This window comes from Notolepis coatsorum (genome assembly GCF_963971535.1).
Source record: "Notolepis coatsorum genome assembly, chromosome: 1".
NCBI lineage: Eukaryota > Metazoa > Chordata > Actinopteri > Aulopiformes > Paralepididae > Notolepis > Notolepis coatsorum.
This window is the reverse complement of record NC_140165.1, coordinates 310,189,961-310,211,393: the sequence shown is the minus strand read 5'-3', so window position 1 is coordinate 310,211,393 and position 21,433 is coordinate 310,189,961. Positions and strand designations below refer to the sequence as shown.

At 44.8% G+C, this 21,433-nt stretch overlaps 1 protein-coding gene across 1 annotated transcript; it reads left to right on the top strand.

Annotated features, from left to right (window-relative positions):
• Nucleotides 1-6,746: 6,746 nt before the first annotated feature.
• trim59 (tripartite motif containing 59) lies at nt 6,747-15,828 on the top strand (the record flags this gene model as incomplete). The annotated part of the gene is made up of 5 exons (XM_084311376.1): nt 6,747-6,806; nt 10,723-11,126; nt 11,487-11,708; nt 12,772-12,981; nt 15,205-15,828. The coding sequence occupies exons 2-5, from the start codon at nt 10,872-10,874 to the stop codon at nt 15,826-15,828; spliced, it is 1,311 nt and encodes a 436-aa protein (XP_084167502.1). The 5' UTR covers nt 6,747-6,806; nt 10,723-10,871.
• Between the last annotated feature and the right edge of the window lie 5,605 nt (nt 15,829-21,433).

Below are 21,433 nucleotides of genomic sequence, written 5' to 3'. Positions count from 1 at the left end.
ACACACCCTCAAGACCCCTACGCTCTGCATCTTCTAACACACCCTCAAGACCCCTACGCTCTGCATCTTCTAACTACACACCCTCAAGACCCCTACGCTCTGCATCTTCTAACTACACACCCTCAAGACCCCTACGCTCTGCATCTTCTAACTACACACCCTCAAGACCCCTACACTCTGCATCTTCTAACTACACACCCTCAAGACCCCTACGCTCTGCATCTTCTAACTACACACCCTCAAGACCCCTACACTCTGCGTCTTATAACTACACACCCTCAAGACCCCTACGCTCTGCATCTTCTAACTACACACCCTCAAGACCCCTACACTCTGCGTCTTATAACTACACACCCTCGAGACCCCTACGCTCTGCGTCTTATAACTACACACCCTCAAGACCCCTACGCTCTGCGTCTTCTAACTACACACCCTCAAGACCCATACGCTCTGCATCTTATAACAACACACCCTCAAGACCCCTACGCTCTGCGTCTTCTAACTACACACCCTCAAGACCCCTACGCTCTGCGTCTTATAACTACACACCCTCAAGACCCCTACGCTCTGCATCTTCTAACTACACACCCTCAAGACCCCTACACTCTGCGTCTTCTAACTACACACCCTCAAGACCCCTACGCTCTGCGTCTTATAACTACACACCCTCAAGACCCCTACGCTCTGCATCCTCTAACACACCCTCAAGACCCCTATGCTCTGCATCTCCTAACTACACACCCTCAAGACCCCTACGCTCTGCATCTTCTAACACCCTTCAGACCCCTACGCTCTGCATCTTCTAACTACACACCCTCAAGACCCCTACGCTCTGCATCTTCTAACTACACACCCTCAAGACTCCTACACTCCGTCTTATAACTACACACCCTCAAGATCCCTACGCTCTGCGTCTTCTAACTACACACCCTCAAGACCCCTACGCTCTGCGTCTTATAACTACACACCCTCAAGACCCCTACGCTCTGCATCTTATAACAACACTCCCGCAAGACCACTACTCTACGTCATAACTACACACCCTCAAGACCCCTACGCTCTGCATCTTCTACCCGCCTCAGACCCACTCCTATCTGGGCTCCTGGGAGGTCATCAAAACGAAGCAGGCTATTCTCGGTCCTCTCTCCACAATGGTGGAATGAACTCTCCACTAGTCAGGACAGCTGGAACCAGGCCATTTCCCCCCTACAACTGAAAACACCTCTTCAAACTATATCTGAAATGTTTTTTTTTTTTTTTTTTAATAAATACTAACCCTCTAACCTTTTTACTATTATGTACTCTAATAATATGCTCTACTACCCATCTTGCTAATGTCTATACTACTATGCACTCAGACTCTTAACACGTGAGCTTGATGTTATTTGAGGAACAATGCCACTGACCCTAGAGATGGACCCCTCCTGGAGTGGTGATGGTGACATGGTCACAATCTGTCAGTAGCTTTGGAAAAAAGCTCCAGCTAAATGACTCAATTGTACATTGTTGAAATTACTATACAGGAGATGTACCAGTCTACAAAAATAAGGCATGCAAGGGAGAACAAGACGGTAGAAAAACTGGGTGCCGGAATTTGTGAACAGTCTTATAAACGCTTATTGCATCTATATGACCGGATATTTCTCAACTCACCCTGTTAGCCATGTTGGAGATGAGCTTTGTGTGAAGCATCTATGGCTACATTCACATTATAGACCTTAACCCTTTCACTGCTGCACTACCAAACTGTTAACCCTTTCACTGCGACAATACACAGAAGGTTAACCCTTTCACTGCCACAACACACATAAGGACGGTTAATCAATCAATCGAATGTATTTATATAGCATGTTTAAACATGACGCTTGTCAACCAAAGTGCTTCACGTAGCTAAGCTAAGAACAAAGAAAAGTATAAGATAAACAAAAAAAACAATCAACGGATAGACGAAGGAAAAACAGAACAACAAGTAAGGCAAGAGTCAAAGTGAGTCAGGGAAGGCCAGGCGATATAGGTGAGTTTTGAGTTTTGACTCAATGGAGGAGTCCGATTTAATGGACATGGGGATGCTCTTCCACAGGTCAGGGGCTGCGACTGCAAAAGCACGTCCCCCCCCCTAGACTTGAAGTTAGATCTACGGGTGGTTAGGAGACCCTTATCAGCCGATCTGAGGGCCCTGGCATTGGTATAGGGGGTGAGGAGGTCTGCTAGGTAAGCAGGGGCCTTACCATTTAGGGCTTTGTAAACCAATAAAAGGACCTTGAAGTCTATTCTAAAGCGCACCGGGAGCCAGTGGAGGGAGGCAAGTACAGGGGTGATGTGAGCTCTCTTCCGGGTACCTGTGAGCAGTCTAGCGGCAGCGTTTTGGGGGAGTTGTAGACCGGCTATGGTGGATTTATTTAGCCCCAGGTACAGGGAGTTACAGTAGTCTTAAGTGTGAGGATATGAAGGCGTGAATTACTCTTTCCAGGTCTGAGGGGGAGAGAATGGCCTTGATCCTGGCTATGGACCGGAGCTGGAAAAAGGTTAACCCTTTCACTGCCACACTACCATCGGTAGTGTCATAGTAAAGGGTTCACCTTCTGTAGTGTGGCAGTGAAAGGGTTAAGGGGCTGTTATCTGGTTGTGTGATGGAAGAGGTACACAGTTCCTTTACCGTTTTCATACACTGTTACACTAAAAAGTAGGAGTAGGTCTGGTGATGCACAGTCCATTATTGATTATTTGGTTGATAATATGCCTACTGATTAAGCTCCTAACAATAATCTGCAGGTGGAAAAAAGTGGCCACAGATCCTATCGACATAACGGTAGTTTCCTACAATAATAGCCTAATCGATCTGCTATACTTATCTATTTTTGTCTAGCACAGTCTCTGAAGCGTAACAGAAAGAAGCAGTTTGTATAAAAGTATTCTGTACTTCTGTATGCCAACTAATAAAGAAACTTGAACACGCATCCGAGCAGATATCTGTCAAATCTATAGTGTCCCAAATGTGATTTGAAAATATTGGAATTTTGTGTTCACACTGCTCAGAAAAAAACAGACCAGCGTCACATGTAGGCAAAATAAATCTGACCTGTAGTGTGCACGTGTCCTTGTTTTTGATCATGTGGACGGTAAAATGAGGATTTAGCTGTGAATCCTAAATAAATAATAATCGCACATGAAAGCGTTCCATTAACTTCCTTCATCTGAATATAAAACAAAGGAACGAAGAAATGGTTTAATTTTCTATAGACTTCTACTAGTATTGCAACATTTATAGTGTGATTCTTGTTCAACTCAGCACACTTTGGCACCCCATTCTAAGACCTCAGACCCCATTTTATGATGAATTCTGTCCTCTGTGGTATGCAGGGTCACTGTTGTAGGCTGTATTGATTTCAACGTTTTATTCATCTACACACACTTAATTATCTACCTATATTTCTCAGCTTGAAAACAGGTGTGTGTTGTGTAATGTGTTGGATAATATATCCTTTGTATTGATGGCATGCAAACGGCTGATGCGCGTGGTGCTTGAAGAAGTCTTTATTTGTCACGCAGCAACACACACATGTAAGATGGGCGACACACAGGAACACATGCATTGGGTCACCTATGAAATTCCTCTCTGCACTTGACCCATCCCGTCGTCCTTCCCCCCCAAGGGCAGCGGGGACCAATCCAAGTGCTCCTGTCCGTCTTCGTCAGGGACCTGACATCGTTAGCGATCTGTTCTGCATGTTTTTCCATTGGTTTTATCTCATTTTCTGGAGGGGAAACCCTTGCGAGCGCGGGGGGAGAACATGCAAACTCCACACAGAAAGGCCCGGGAGATACAGGACAGTGTTAACCACTACACCACTGTGCCGCTTGTGAACAGAGCGTTGCTAGTTCGATTTTGTAGCGGAGCAAAATCTGGACTGGGAATATAGGAAAGGGATAGGCTGATTGATTGATTGATTGATTGAAAAGTTTATTAACAGATTGCAGAATGGGTACAGTACAGTACCCATTCTGGGCAAAAGATTATTTCAAAACTAACCCAGAGTTGGAACCATAGAGTTCTTATAGGAAAAGTAGAGGGTGGGAACCATAGAGTTCTTATAGGAAAAGTATTCCAGAGCTGGAAGCATATATTTTTATTTATTTATTGCATTTATAAAGCACTTTACAACTTATGCCTCACATTCACTCATTCACACAAGGTGTCAACCTGCTCATCGGGAGCAGTTAGGGGTTAAATGTCTTGCTCAAGGACACTTCAACATGCTGCCAGGAGGAGCCGGAACCAAACCAGGAACCTTCTGATTACCAGATGACCTCCTGAGTCACTGTCGCCCCAAACCAAACCTTATAGTAGGAGAGTGGGATGCTCTGTGTGTGTGGTGTAGGTTTTCAACAGGACTAAAGATGGCCGATGTGCCGTTGAGCCAAGCACTTGGGACACAATTAAAGTCTAACCTCCGGGTTCCTAGAAGTGGAAACTGAAGCAGGAATGTGCGTGCCGCTGATCGGTTCCACACTCCATACTGCTGGGAACTGGAGGCCGGCTTCAGTTTATTCGATACGCATCATGGTCAGCAGCTCGACGGCCACATGCAACGTTTAGGTCAAAGTCAAAGACTACTGCTGTCTGACTGCTGCGTTCCAGAATGTCTGAATTTCTCTGACTTTGTATTCGGGGGAAAATGGAACGGCCCTTTAACTCATTCAGCGCCAGGGATTATTAGTCTGGCCCTTGTGGCTATAACGTGCCACGTTTCCATAACATATTTTCACTGTGCGTCACTATGTTTGGAGAGCTATATCTATAATTCTATATTATAGCTATGGAGACAATACTATAGTCATTGATTTGACAGTGACCGTCTTCCGTCGAACATGCACACGTTATCCCGTGGTGACTATAAGTATAGTTTAGGAGTGGATCCAGGATAATTCCTGAAACGCTGAGTTATAGGGCGCTACGTTACGTGTATTCTACTTTAAGTTGGAACTCCAAATAGGAAACTGCCATGATTTCTCAGTTCACCGGCCTCTTACAGGTGGTGTTTCTCCTTAGGTTTTCCTGAGCAGGGCCCTTGAACACACTCCTTGCAAATGTCCTAACAGGGACTTTCTGACTTAGAATGAAGCACCCTCAAGACCCCTACGCTCTGCATCTTCTAACTACACACCCTCAAGACCCCTCCGCTCTGCATCTTCTAACTACACACCCTCAAGACCCCTACGCTCTGTATCTTCTAACTACACAACCTCAAGACCCCTACGCTCTGTATCTTCTAACTACACAACCTCAAGACCCCTACGCTCTGCATCTTCTAACTACACAACCTCAAGACCCCTACGCTCTGTATCTTCTAACTACACACCCTCAAGACCACTACGCTCTGCATCTTCTAACTACACACCCTCAAGACCACTACGCTCTGCATCTTCTAACTACACACCTAACTACACACCCTCAAGACCACTACGCTCTGCATCTTCTAACTACACACCCTCAAGACCCCTACGCTCTGCATCTTCTAACTACACACCCTCAAGACCACTACGCTCTGCATCTTCTAACTACACACCCTCAAGACCCCTACGCTCTGCATCTTCTAACTACACACCCTCAAGACCCCTACGCTCTGCATCTTCTAACTACACACCCTCAAGACCCCTCCGCTCTGCATCTTCTAACTACACACCCTCAAGACCCCTCCGCTCTGCATCTTCTAACTACACACCCTCAAGACCCATCCGCTCTGCATCTTCTAACTACACACCCTCAAGACCCCTACGCTCTGCATCTTCTAACTACACACCCTCAAGACCCCTACGCTCTGCATCTTCTAACTACACACCCTCAAGACCCCTACACTCTGCATCTTCTAACTACACACCCTCAAGACCCCTCCGCTCTGCATCTTCTAACTACACACCCTCAAGACCCCTCCGCTCTGCATCTTCTGGCCGCCTCAGACCCACTCCTATCCGAGCTACGGGTCATCAAAGAGAAGCCGCCTATTCTCGGTCCTTGCTCCACAATGGCGGAACGAACTTCCCACCACAGTCAGGACAGCCGAAACCCGATCTTTCGCCGTCGACTAAAGACACACTTCAATCAATATCTGAGATGAAAGAAAACAAAAACGAACCTTCTTACTGTCTTCTACGATCATGCACTCTTCCACTAAATAATCTTCCTTGCCTATATTACTACTAATATGTCTCTACTACTATACACTCAACACTGCAGCACCCAAGTTTCAACACTTGTTACTCAGCTGATAGATAGTTGTACCCTTCCTGCTGACCTGTTGTACAGAACTTGTAAGTCGCTTTGGATAAAAGCATCAGCTAAATGACTAAATGTAAAAATAAGCATAGTAGGTCATTCCTTAGTAGCAGAGTGAAAACTAGTGAAAGACAGTACAAGGTTAGTATATTTTATCCCCCCCTCCCCCCTCATTTCAGATATTGATTGAAGAAGTGTTTTACACAATGGCAATACATGTAATCTAATAATCTAATATCTTTAAATGGGTGGCATCCACCTTTAATACGGCCCATATATTCTATAATGGCCCATAATGATATGGTAAAATATAGGCAAAACATTCAAGTAGGCCTACCACCAGAATAAACCCTTGACTTGTATTGAGAAGGTACTTCCTGAATAACTTCTCATTTGGGGCGTTTCTGTTCAAATGTAACGCGCGGTGGATGTGATTGGACGAACAGTCGGGTCATTAGCATGCGCCTGCGTCACGGAGTCAAAACAAGAAGGAGGGGAGAGTGACGTGACGGCAGACATGACCGAGCTGACGGTGAGTTTTAATAAACCAAATATCGTTTACATTGTAGACCAATATCTTTTTTATAGTCCTTTATTTCGACAAATGGACACCACCATTTGTATTCATAACAAGTTTGCTCGTGGATGCCACAGCAGGAAAGTTAATAACTTTGTTCAGCCTAACTTACTAGTTGCAGAATTAAAAGGTAGTCATTCAAATGGGTGTTTATACTGATATTAAACTGCAAATGTGGTCATTTAGGTTCGCTGCCAACTTGCCAAGTAACTGGTTAAACAAATGCACTAACATAATTGGGCGTTCCCGAACGGTACATATGGTGAAGAATGTAACAGCCGGGCTCTCTTCATCATGTATGCAATTTAGTTTTCAGTTATTGTGATTTTGTGAACCGTCACCAACAATTCTCTAAATCTACAATGTAATGTGTGTCATTCGGTGAGAGGAGCTGGTCGTGCATTTGCTCATTGTTGTCAAGACGACACCACTGTCCGAGAGAGAGACGACTGCAGGCTCCCAGTCCCATGTTACAATTACATACCGTACAGTATACTCCATGGGGCTCGGTTCATGTTACATACCGTACAGTATACTGTACTCCAAATGACTCATGGGGTACATGAGGTCAGGCTATAGTGTGTAGGAGTGATTCAGTCAGTGAGCTTGAATGATGCATTGACGAACCATCAACTTGATTGATTGATTGAAAACTTTATTAACAGATTGCAGAATTGGTACAATACAGTACAGCTCAATACACACAATTGTTAAGGGGATGCAGACCAGAGAAAGACTTTCGTCTTGTTTACATCAGGGTTCCCCATTTTCAATTCATCAGGACATACATGACATACAGATAGACAGTACTGCTACATCTATACATTTATGACATACCAGATTTGCAAATACAGTACTGTTTGTGATACCAAAAGAGTCCAGAAAAGAGGGTATATACATTTGACGTAAAAACTGTACATTGGAGGAGGTTGGGTGGGGGGGGGGGGGGGGGAACTGTACAACTGTACAAGCAAAACTGTACATTGGAATATTGACAACCATACTAGGTAATTTACTGTACATTGGAGGGGGTTGGGTTAGGACATTTACAGTGGCCAGTTTCGAATTGCAGTCTCCCGTAGGTGTTCTTTGAGAGTGGTTTTGAAAGTGGGTAGTGATTCACATTCCTTTACAGCTTTGGGTAGGGCGTTCCACATTGATGTGGCATAATTGCGAAACGTGTTTAGTCCCTTGTTTGAGCCGAATCTGGGTTTAACATGATTTGTGGAGCTCCCTCTGGTGTTGTGGTCGTGGTATTCACTGACCTTTGGGAAGTATTTTGACATGTACATGGGTACCTACCTTGGTCGTGTAGTGTATCTTGTAGACCAGGCCCATTGCAAGTTGCTGTACTCTGTCGTCTACTCTAAGCCATCCTAGGTTGTCAAAGTGGGCAGGGGTGAGGTGGGTTCTAGGAGTAAGGTCAAGCAGTAGTCTGACCAGTTTGTTTTGAGATGTTTGTAATTTTGTTTTTAGCGCTTTTGAGGTGCTTTGGTACCATGAGGTGCAAGCATAGTCATAGTACAAATGTTACAGTACTATATACCTGTATGCATGTATGTCCCTATGCCATAGATGTCATGTATGTTGTGTATGTCATAAATGTCACTATGAATTGAAAATGGAGGACCCTGGGTGGCGCAGCGGACATTGCGCTCGTCACCAACGCACGAGACACCGGGTTCGAATCCGGCTGTCTGCGTTGCCTCCGGCTTGGGCCGGCCGTCATACTAACTCAATTGGCAGAGTTAGCGGGTGGGAAGAGCGACTCCTACAGGTCGGTTGGGGCGCCTGCACAGCAGAGACAGGAAAATGGCGGGGGCAGTGTGAGCCTCCCACACGTTACTAAACCCCTAATTGCTCCTGATGAGCAGGTTGGCACCTTGCATGGTCGCCTCCGCTGTCGGTGTGTGAGTGTGTGTGAGTGAACGGGTAAAATGTGAGGAACAAATTGTAAAGTGCTTTGGATAAAAGCGCTATATAAAAAAGCAGCCATTAAACATATATTTTTTTAAATGTAACCATACAAACTTTATCTATTCAAATCTGTAATCTCTTGCCTCTCAATAGCTGTTGTCATTTGGTACGCTCTCACCCAAAGGTCTGGACGGTCTTGTGCCAGCGTTGAATGGACCTGTCTCAAACCCTGCCCTCTTTTCTTGATCCTCCAATCACAACTGTCGCTTACCTCGGACAAACCAAGTTTGTCCGAGGTAAGCGACAGTTGTGATTGGAGGATCAAGAAAAGGGGCAGGGTTTGAGACAGGTCCATTGCTATAATAATGCATCAGGTGACCTCGCCTCGTTTGACGCTTGCTTGAATCTGGGGCGTCAAACGAGTTGGAACAGTTGTGGAGAAGAGGGCGATCGGGTTCCTGCTGCAACAGAGTGTGTGTGTGTGTGTGTGTGTGTGTGTGTGTGTGTGTGTGTGTGTGTGTGTGTGTGTGTGTGTGTGTGTGTGTGTGTGTGTGTGTGTGTGTGTGTGTGTGTGTGTGTGTGTGTGTGTGTGTGTGTGTGTGTGTGTGTGTGTGTGTGTGTGTGTGTGTGTGTGTGTGTGTGTGTGTGTGTGTGTGTGTGTGTGTGTGTGTGTGTGTGTGTGTGTGTGTGTGTGTGTGTGTGTGTGTGTGTGTGTGTGTGTGTGTGTGTGTGTGTGTGTGTGTGTGTGTGTGTGTGTGTGTGTGTGTGTGTGTGTGTGTGTGTGTGTGTGTGTGTGTGTGTGTGTGTGTGTGTGTGTGTGTGTGTGTGTGTGTGTGTGTGTGTGTGTGTGTGTGTGTGTGTGTGTGTGTGTGTGTGTGTGTGTGTGTGTGTGTGTGTGTGTGTGTGTGTGTGTGTGTGTGTGTGTGTGTGTGTGTGTGTGTGTGTGTGTGTGTGTGTGTGTGTGTGTGTGTGTGTGTGTGGGGGGGGGCCTGGCATGAGGCCCCCCATTGTCACCGCAGGCCGGGCCACCTGTAACCAGAGGAGAGGACCCGGCCTCGATCACGGCACCGGGACCACAGAGCCTGTAATCGGAGCCTCCCCGTTAATGGCCGTTCTATTTATTTTGAATACATGATCCGTCTTCTTCACACACACGTGCAGCCAAACTGGATACTTATATTGGTTGGATCGCAACAGTATAACGAGTCCTTAATTCTTGTACTTTTACAGCGTAAAAAAGTACGGACTCAACAAACAGTTGTGTTCCAACCAATATTGAGTGAGTTATAGACTGGAAATATTCAGCTACTCTACTGGGCACTGCCCTTTTTACCAGTATTGGATTGCCCTACAAGGCTCCGAGTTGGAACTGAGACACTGAGTAGAAGGACAAAGTGAGGGAAACTTGATCCAACTTGATCTGCTGCTCATCTTGTCTGTGCGACGACCAGGGGACTTTATATTCTGTCGTGAAGCTATTCATGAGCATCAAGTGCAGCGATAAGATATTCCTTTATTGATCCCCTTGGGGAAATTCAGGCGTCATAGCAGCATGGGGAGGGGGAGGGGGGAGGGGGGGTACAGGCATATGGGCATGGTAATAGTAGGAGACATAAATATAGGCAATAGAATTATAGTACAGATAAAAATAAGAAGCGTAAACGGTATAGTTAACTCTGAATATAAGCACATGAGCAAGTAGGAAGTGTGATCAAAGGTGCAGCTGAGGGTTTGTGTGCCCTGGCTGTCGGTCATATTAGGCTATACGTGACGTTACAATAAATATGGTCAATAACACTTAGAATCTGAATATATGTATACTAGGAATTGTTTTAACCCATTTAATACATGTATTTGAATCTGTGTGTCTGAACTGTTCAAGATCATGATAATCTGATGAGACTTTTCAAGTGTCCCCCAGTCGTGTTAAGAGTAATTATTTATTCATATACAGGTGATGTGTTGAACCACAGAACGCGTGAGCGCACCGCACTGCCCTGCCCGTCGTCCTCCTCCTCCTGCCACCCAGCCGGAGGCTCTGTTCCCTCCCTCGTCGGGTCACCGTGCCCCGGCCCCCCCCCCGCCCCGGACCCCCGCAGCCCCATGGACACCCTGGAGGAGGACCTGACGTGCTCGGTCTGCTACGGCCTGTTCGCTGACCCGCGCGTGCTGCCCTGCTCGCACACCTTCTGCAAGGTCTGCCTGGACAACGTGCTGCAGATCTCCGGGAACTACTCCATCTGGCGGCCGCTCCGGCTGCCTTTGAAGTGCCCCAACTGCCGCAGCGTGGTGGAGCTGCCCGCCACCGGCGTGGAGGCTCTGCCCAGCAACGTGTCTCTGCGCGCCATCATCGAGAAGGTGGGTGGGAGGGAGGGCGGGCGGGCCGGCTCCTTTCTGGGTTTTACTAATTAAAACGGTTTATTCTGTGAATTTCACGACACACACAGTAGTTAAATAATTTTATTTTTTTTGTTTTTGGTAGGTTTTTATTGGTGTTTACTACCGGGCAGTCCGGTAGAGAGAGAGAGAGAGAGAGAGAGGAAGAATGGGAGATAGACTGGGGCAAAGCATTCGGCAAAGGTCGCTGGGTCCGGGAGTCGAACCCCAGACTCTTCATGCTTCTTGTATTAATTATTTATTTATTTATCTATCCTCTCTGTCTGTCTGTCCACCTACATGTCTGTCTGTCTCCCCCCCCCCCCCCCCCTTCTCTCTCAGTACCAGAAGAACAGCCACCCGCGCACCCCCTCCTGTCCGGAGCACCCCCGGCAGCCCCTGAACGTGTACTGTGTCCGGGACCGCCAGCTGATCTGTGGTCTGTGTCTCACGGTGGGCCAGCACCAGGGCCACCCCATAGACGACCTGCAGGCTGCGTACATCAGGGAGAAGGCCGCCCCCGGACACCTGCTGGCCACGCTCTCTGACCAGCGATGGGCACAGGTGGGGACCGGAGCAGCCCCTTTCGGGACTGTGATGCACAGAGTGAATACACAGTCCCTTATGCCGCCATGTAAAAATCCTACAATTAAGTCTGTCTCGCTTTTCTCTATCAAAACGCTCCTCGTACAAGTATCGCAGAGAAATTTCAAAGGTACTCACAGTTGCACGAGGGTTTCGGTCGGACAGACAAAACGCTAGGGTTTGAAAGCTTGGCGTTGCTAATAAACATTTTAAATATTTTTTATAAACTGGTTCAGCCAATAGTGGGTTTTAAAAATGAAAGGAGGTGGGGGGTTGGGGGGCTAGGAGCCAACAGAGAACCCCCCCCCCCCCATCAAATAAAATAGAGGGAACAATTTTCACAGGACAATGACCGGAGAGAGATGTTGGACTTCAACAGATTTTCCCGGTTAAAAGAGTGGTAATTACTGGCTAACGGAAACCCAGTAAATGATGAATGAATGAAATGAATGAATGAAAACTTTATTTAACAGATTGCAGAATGGGTACAATACAGTACGGCTCAATACACACAATTGTTAAGGGGATGCAGTCAGACCTGAGAAAGACATTTGTCTTGTTTACATCTGGGTTCCCTGATCAGGGTTTATTTATTGGTGTATTGGTTAAATCTTCTAAATATTCTAACCTTCTAAATTCAGGGTATATAGCTAACAAAATGGATACAGTAAAGTAGAAAACATTGACCATATTCACATGGTGGCCATTTTGCTCTCATGTCATGCCACATGGGAAACCAAACATCCCCCCCCCCCACCCCCCCTTGATGTTAGGCGTACTAGGCAGGGTTACTCTATTACACTACCCAGTCAGTCCACTAAAACACTTTGATGACATTCTCTCTCTCTCTCTCTCTGGCTCTCTCGATCTCTCTCTCTCTCTCTCTCTCTCTCTCTCTCTGGCTCTCTCGATCTATCTCTCTCAATCTCTCTCTGGCTCTCTCTCTCTCTATCTCTCTCGATCTCTCTGCCTCTCTCTCTCTCTCTGGCTCTCTCTCTCTCTCTCTCTCGCTCTCTCTCTGGCTCTTCTCTCCCCCATTAAGATATGTGCGCTCGGGGAGCAGCTGGAGCAGGAGAAGACCCGGTGTGAGGGTCTAGTGAGAAAGGACAGACTGGCTGTGGTTCAGTTCTTCCAGAGACTGGAGCTGGTGCTGGCCAGGAAGAAAGAGGCCTTCCTGGGGGCCCTGGACCAGACCAGCGTGGAGGTCACCCAGGCTTACGACCCCCTCATCGCCAGGGTCAAGGAACTGCAGGTGTGTTGCAGGGGGGGTCCATCATCACGATCGGTTTATATTGTGGTGGAATTAGATTCAAATGGGGAAGTGCATTATGTCTATTCAAGAGTCACTTTATTGTCTTGGGCTTACAGCCACACTGCAGCCACAAACGCATACATATGATACACATACAGACATGACGCAACTGACTCCAAACAAAGAAGATAAACAATATAAAAGATACAAAAAGGTACCTGCACAGCAACACCACATATATATATATATATAGTATGACCAAATATCGATTATTCGATAATTGCCAGCCATTCATCTGGCGCTATTTTAAAAGTTTAATTGAAAACGGAATAAAGGAATGTGTGGAACTCTAAACCTCCTCCCAGAGGGCAGTAGCTCATACTCGGCATGTAAGACATGGGAGTGGTCCGAGACTATTCTATTGGCTTGCCTTAGAGTAGCCTGTTCAAAAATAGACTGCAGGGATGGGTGACCTTTCACCCCTATGATCTTCCATGCAGTCTGCACCCGACGGACCAGTTTGGACTTTAGTTATACAGACAGGAAGGGTACGGAATAGCTACACGCCCAGCGCCATTGGCTTGTAGATTTATTGTTTGGCGACTAGAATTTAAGGTCTGCCCGCCACCTGGCGGCTAACAAAATACACTGCATCTACCTCGGCCGGCAGGTAATGGGTCAATTGTGCTCGGCGTCAATATGATGCGGCGGTGGTGAGTTGAAACTGTGTGTGTGTGTGTGTCACGTGTCCGTTCTAATGTTTACAAACAATGAACCTTTAAATGTAAATGAGATGCGCTCTGCTCACGAGGTCAAGTTTGTAACATGAGACGCACATGAGGTCTTTTTACTTCACCCGTTCTTTAGCCTACAAGAAAACCCTGCAATCGCGTTTTTGATTGTGCTCTGATATTTTACTATTTCGCATTTGATTTGACCAAATATGTGGAGGCATATTCCCTGCAACAGGTTCAAAGATAACTTCACATTTATTGGCAATTCGTTTCCTTATATCGCTTCCTCCAGGGTTCCAACTTGTGTTGACAAAATGCAACCCTGCTCAGCTACGGAGAATCAGCGCTCTCTCTCTAGACTAGAAAGGTGCACTCAGTAGAGCACAGATGTCCGCCAGGGCGGCAGCCACACATAATAATAATAATAATAATAATAATAATAATAATAATAATAATAATAATAATAATAATAATAATAATAATAATAATAATAGATTGGATTTGTAATGCACTTTTTGTTCACTGGGATCCCAAAGTGCTACACTACATGGTTAAAACAGTTAAAAAAATAGAAATAAAATCGTTATTAGTAAAACAAATAAAATACAGAATAAAAATAAGATAAAAATAGAACATAGTTAATTAAAAACATAGTATAAACAGACAATTTAAAAACAAAAGCGCAATAAAATTTAAATAAAAAGCTAACAGTCAAAGGCCTTTTTGAACAGGTAGGTTTTCAGGCCTGCCTTATCTATCTATCTATCTATCTATCTATCTATCTATCTATCTATCTACCCCTCTCTCTCTCTCTCTCTCTCTCTCTCTGTTCAATGATTTAAAGTGGCCAAACGTTACAATATAAATACTAATTGGATTTTTGGCTGGTAAAAAATCTGCCCGGCTGGTAGTTTTTAAAATCTACCAGCCAAATGGCTGGTAAGTCAAAAAGTTAAGTTTGTTCCCTGCAGACAGGTTACCAAACCAAGCTGTAATACCGTATCTGATGAGACTCTTTAATACAGACTGGTAAAAAAAAGTTACATAAATTTTTGATCTACACCATGAGGCGGCTATAGGGAGGAGTAGTCTGACGTCACTTTGGACCGCCCGCGAGGTCCACCCGTATAGGGATTTATCGGCTATTGTAACAATTCTGCCTCATGAACATTGGCAAGCTTTCGATTTTTGCACAAAATGAGTTCCCTTCTATCACTAACATTATTGTTTAAGCATTTTTTGGACGATTTTTCTTTACGATTTAATTGCGAATATTTTCATGTTGAGCTATAGATTGTGAATGAATACGCACAGAAAGGTACACCATGCAAATGTTCATGCTTTATTTGTTTTAAACGAGACGATTTAGAAATGAGCAATGGGGAAATACATTGCGTTGGACAGAGGGTGGACCGGCCGGAAACGGCAATGACGTGACCACTACACCTCCCCATTGTAGCACTAACGACGAGTGTTCCGTGGGTTTCAGGAGAAACAGCTGGACCTGGTGTCCTTTGGCTCGTCTGTAGAAGAGGAGCAGTGCCCCCTGGTCTTCCTGGAGAACGTGCATCTGTTCCGAGAGCGGGTGGAGGCGCTGGTCAAAACCCCCCTGCCCTCCGTCACCGCCCTCTCCATCACCCCCAGGGCGGGGGAGTACCTCCAGGAGCACTGGGACGACGTGACCCTGGGGGACCTGGAGGACGGGCCCATACCGCAGGTGTGGTGCTGCGCCGAACCCGGGGGCCGGGAGGCCGGTGCCGACTCCGACGACGCTGACGGTGACTCCGACGCCGGGGAGGATCGGTTCGAGGGCTGCTGGGTTCAGGCACTGCGGCTCCAGCTCCTGGTGGCGCTGCTGCTGGCGGCGGCGCTGTGGATCAACCCCGTCGGGGGAGGAGCCACCCTGGGCTTCTTCTCTTTCCTCTCTGAGCTCAGCCAGCTGGTCCACGGGCTGAGCGCTGAGCTCGCCGTCTTCCTCTGCGAGCGGGCGTGCTCGGCGTACGGAGAGGCTGCAGAGGCGGCGGAGACGTGCGGCTCTTTCTTCTCCGCGCTGTGGGGGAGCGTCTACCGGCAGCTTGTGGCCTCCTACTACACGGCCTTCAGCGGCTCCTGACGGGACCCGAGGCCGGACTCACCAGAACCACTCCAACCCTGTTTACTATTGGACCGGCGGCCACTCTTTGTGTGCTTTGACTCCGCTGTGGAATATTTAAATGAGCCATGACGGTAAGCTGTAGGAATTTCAGATCGAGTCAGTTTGTATATAAAAACATATAACATAGTTTACTATCGACGGCCATAGCCATAGAAGAAGTGATCAGTTTATAATCAGAGACGACATGTGTACACGCAAAGCGTCACTCTGACCATAAAGTGACCAAGACTCTGGTCAGAACTTAGATTAAATACATAACTGAAATGACGTACATTAGATACCAGATATGACAAAAAAGGTAAACAAGAATTATGCCCCAGTTAGAGAATGAATAACGAGCCTTGGCTAGGGCTTATGTTATGGATCCACACTAGAACTGAAAGAGATGGGCCAAATGTCATCTCCTAACCTTGGTTCGTTGTTAACACTTTGAGTGCCACGGGTCCGGTGCCCCGGAACCCCGTTGCGTGCCACCACCCACTTCAATGATAGAGCTCTCGTATTTGCGAACGCATAAACTATATCTTAAATTATGGCTATGTGTCTAATATGGCCGTCGCTTATCAATGACTTGTTTGCAGTCAACATTGTCGAAACGGATAGTTTTTTAATCGGTTCATTTCCGTTTTATACCATTTTGAAAAACGCTTGTTTTATGAAAGTTCCAGAAGAAAATAAAGATTCTGTGATAAACGCCCTTTACTGGAATACACTGGAATACACAAAACACGTTGTCATTTTTCGGCCTATTTATGAATCGTTTTCAAATGAACGCTAGATTATCGATAGTATATGTGTACTTATGCACGCTATAGAAGCGGGCTGAAAAATCGATTATCCATTTCCTGATCAGCACACACACACAAACATTTATTATTTATTGATCCAACGCTGGGTACTGGAAACACACATTATCCGCTGTTCTGGTGGTCGGCGATGACTTCGATCGTCTCGGGTTACTTGTCTGACAAGTAAAATGTGGAAGCAGGACTTTTTTCCCCCCATGCGTTTCATTCAATCCAATCCAAAGGGGCGCAGTACCATCCGGAGAGACGATAGGGGGCGGTATTTTCCCAATGGAGCTCAGAGAGTTCCAGTGGTTACGTGAGGCTAGATTAGGGCTGGGCGATATGACTATATTATATAAATATCGGGTACAGTTCATTAACGATACACTTTTTTTTTTTTTTTTTTTTTTTTTTTTTTATTATTATTGGTCTTTTCCCCCCTCCATTTTCCTCCGATTTTCTCCCATCCCAATGTTAGTCGTATGCCAATTCCCAGTCCCTTCCTGGTCGCTGCGCACTTACCCCCCACAGTCAGATCATCTGGGAGAGTGGAGGCTACCACGTGCTTCCTCCGACACACGTCCAGCCAATCACCGCTTCTTTTCACCTGGCAGCGCGGATTCTCATCGAGAGGGCGTAGCGTGTGGGAGGACCACACTATCCCCCTCACGTCCAATCCGCGCTTAGCAGGCGCCCCGACCGAACTGTAGGAGTCGCTGTTTACAACGACCCGGACCCACCCCGCCAGCTTCTCCCACCCTCTAATACAGCCAATTGTATTAGTGCAGACGGCCAGCCAAGCTGGTGACAACCCCGGAGCTGTGAGCTGGATTCGAACAGGCGAATCCAGCTAACGATACACTTTTTTAACGTATCGTGGATATCGTGATGTTTTGCCCAAGAGGATTGTGTCGCGTCAATCTGGTCCACCCCGTTCAAACTTTTGAACAACGCCGCTCCCACACACACTACTGCATCAAAGTTAGTACTTATGATTAACAAAGGCATTCGTTTTGTGCCATTAACATTATATAGTTACACGTTATATAGTTACACATCAGCGTATTTACCCAAACATAGCAACGTCCGATGACGACATAGATAGCAAGCGTTACTGTTCATATCTCAGTCCGTGCCGAGTTGTGCGTGCCCATTCTGCAGTCTGTTAATAAAGTTTTCAATCAGACAGATGTATGGAAAGGCTTTTATTATAACATTTGTTGCAGTAAAATCATTATGCCTCGTTGTCATGCTGCGGTGCGCTAGTAATCACTCGTCGGCTGCGGTGAGCTGTTGTTGTTGTTGTCGTTGAGCTGAGCTCTCGTTAAAATCAATGGAGGGCATTCAGGAATGTAAAAAAAGAATAGCGCTGCTTGCCGATTGGTGCTAAGAACAGCAGGGCGGGTACAAGCGGTGTGACGTAATTGGCAGACTCGACTGTCAATCAAAATTATTCTGTTGCCGGCTGAATGATTGAATGAATGAACGTTATTAACGATTGCAGAATGGGTACAATACAGTACAGCTCAATACAACAACAGTGGACTGACTGGAGGATGAAGACCAGAAAAAGACTTTCGGCTTTTTTACATAAGGGTCCTCCATTTTCAATTCATCAAAACATTTAGAGACATACAAATATACAGTAGTTTCATAAAAATGCTAAAATCCTATTGATTGATTGATTTAAAACTTTATTAACATATTGCAGAATGGGTACAGTACAGCTCAATACATACAATTGTTAAGGGGATGCAGACCAGAGAAAGACTTTCGTCTTGTTTACATCAGGGTCCCCCATTTTCAATTCATCATATTTCATATCTAAATCATATAATATCTCATTGCTAAATATATGCAATATATAATCTAATAATCCAATAATCTAAATCTAATATATAATATAAAAATGCTAAATGCATGGGTATTTTATTTTGTCTTTAATGTTAGCTTGCAAACTCAAATACTGTCTTGGTAAGCCTCATAATGAATTGTTTGGGGAAAAAAAGAAAAACATCGTGATGTGTATCGTGTATCGCCGAAAGGTCAGAAAATATCGTGATATCATATTTAGGCCATATCGCCCAGCCCTAGGCTAGATTGATGAAATATGAATGGAAATCGCTAATAAAAAAATAGATCTCTCGTCGTTGGCACTGGACGGTTGGCATGAACTAATGACAAATCTCGTTGTTGGCACTCAAAGTGTTAAGAGCCACTGTCAGACTGTAGCCTAGTGTCTGGGCTGTAGCTAGTTGATCACATCAACTAGTCAAGCTGTACAGAGATTTAACACAGATGGACATAGACGACATTTCCCTCACAACTCTTAAGGTCGTTTTCACACCTATAGTTCGGGAGATTCTGTTACGTTGTTGCATTTTTTTCATTTGTTTTTCGGTTTGCGTTCACAGTACTGTACTGCACTTTGTCAAGTGCACCCAACATTCTAAACGAAGCCATGCGATCACGCAGGTCAGCCCTTTATTGGACATCATTTTGAATCCCATACCTGCCAACATGGGACTTCAAATATTTCTTTCATTTTGGTAGTTTTGTCCTCATTCCTTTTCGTCAGAGGCTGACTGGTACAGGCCCTGGGGAGAGATGTACGTTCATTCTGGGGTTGCCAGGATGTGCAGGAATAATTAAACGTATTGTATGAAGGGGATATAATGGTAAATGGTGCATTTATATAGCTCTTTTTACCAGGTACCTTCCGATTACCAGACGACCGCTCTACCCCCTGAGCCACCCAGTTGACCGTTTCTCAATCTAATCTGGCAAAAATCTTGCTTTATTTGATAAACGGGAGATTATATAACCTGATGCGCCAGATGGTGGATCTCCATCTCGGTCTGTCAGTAATTCGTTACGTGACCCCTGTCTAGGCTGCCGTCACCTGAATCATGTGAGGTATTTGTTACATTATTATTTTTTACTTAACAGATGCGAAAACAATAAAGTTATGATGAAAAATAACACATTTGGAAATATATAGGGGAAATGTCAACAAAAACTCCAAGCATTTATTTGGGGTCTTTTCCTGCCTTTGGTCCGGGTTGCTTTCACACCTCAAACGAACCGCACCAGGGTTCACTTGCAAGCTAATCGAGACCCAGGTTTTCAGGCAGACCAGTTAGCTTGTTTTGGTCCGCACCAGAGTTCTAATGAGCTTTCACAACAAACCAGAACCAACCGGATTATCTGAGGAAACGAACCAGGGTTAAATTAAAGCGGACTAAAGCGCTCGGTGTGAAAGACTTGCATATATATACCGGTACTTACTTATACACCTGTAAACACTTAGCTCTGTATAACATGTACAAATGCTGTATATATATATTTATTCTCACCACATATATATCTATCCACACCAGTCTGTACTTACCTGCACATAGTCCTTTTACATATCTGTAGTACATATCCTACTCTTACTTGTTACACTGCTGGCCAGTATGACTACTACCAACTATGTGTATCAATGTACATATTATACTACAACTCTACATACATCTGATTAGCACTACACGCAGTAGTACTAATTTGTATATTGCTAATGCTATTGCACTTTACTGCTACATTTGCACTCTGGCCAAACTTTTTTGTTGTACTTGTGCTGTATAATGACAATACATTTTAATCTAAACATTGTACATTATTAAATATTCTATATTATTTTATATACTATATATGAACAGACATCTAATCCTTAGCATATCCTGATTGGTTCCACCAAACCAGTCCATCCACTCAATTGCACAATACAAATATTAAATTACAGTAATAAGTGTAAAAGTAATTAGTTACATGGACATGTCAATCTTAGGCCTTCACATTGTATCAAACCCCTCTACACTAAACACCTTCATAATTTCAATAAGCTATATTCAAAAACATGTATCATATATTACTGTAGTATTTGTTTCTTATACAGGTCAACCCATTTAACAAACACACTGAATCAGCCCAAAAGTAACGTTCACTGTTAAAACATAGTATAGGTATAATTTACATTTCTAGAGGCTCGCGCTCCAGCAGTCCTTCAGGTCTGGCAACAACTACGAGTATGAAGTGGGACCTCTTTAAATCTAGTCAGTGTTTCAGGAAGTAGCTCATTCAGCTGGGAAGACGAGCAGGAGAATCAACGAACAAAGCCTCGGTTGACCAAGACCAAACTGAGCCACTATGAGGCGGCAGACTTAGAAAGGCAGGCAGAAAGAAATGGCTTCAAATATGTCAATGGAAAAGATGGTGTATATTGTTAGACGTAAACAAAACATTTTTGATAATGCCTGGGGACCATTTGTGTACTTCTTAAAGCATAATACGAATGTTGGGAACTTGCTTCAACAAGAACGGGATTAGGGGGAGTACTGTGGGACAACTCTTATTATTGTGTAAAAACGACAAGAAACACCCTTTACTTAATGTGTAAAACATTTTGGTTGTATTATTATTTATTTATGTTTATTTTTTATTTAAATCTGTATCCTTCCTATGTGAACCTGTTTTTGAAGTTAATTATTATTTTGTGTGGGGTGGGGTTAGGGGAGGTACGGGGTGAAAATGTTTGCTGAATACTGCTCTGCTGATATACATGTTGTAATTTGCAAACTAAAACCCAATAAATATATTGTTTAAAAAAATAAAAAGAAAGGCAGGCAGACCTGTTCATCTTTGGAGGGGAAACAAGGTAGTACAAATACACAATAAAAAAGAAAAAAACACATTTTCTTTGATTGAATTACAAATAACATTTATTGGTTTTAATA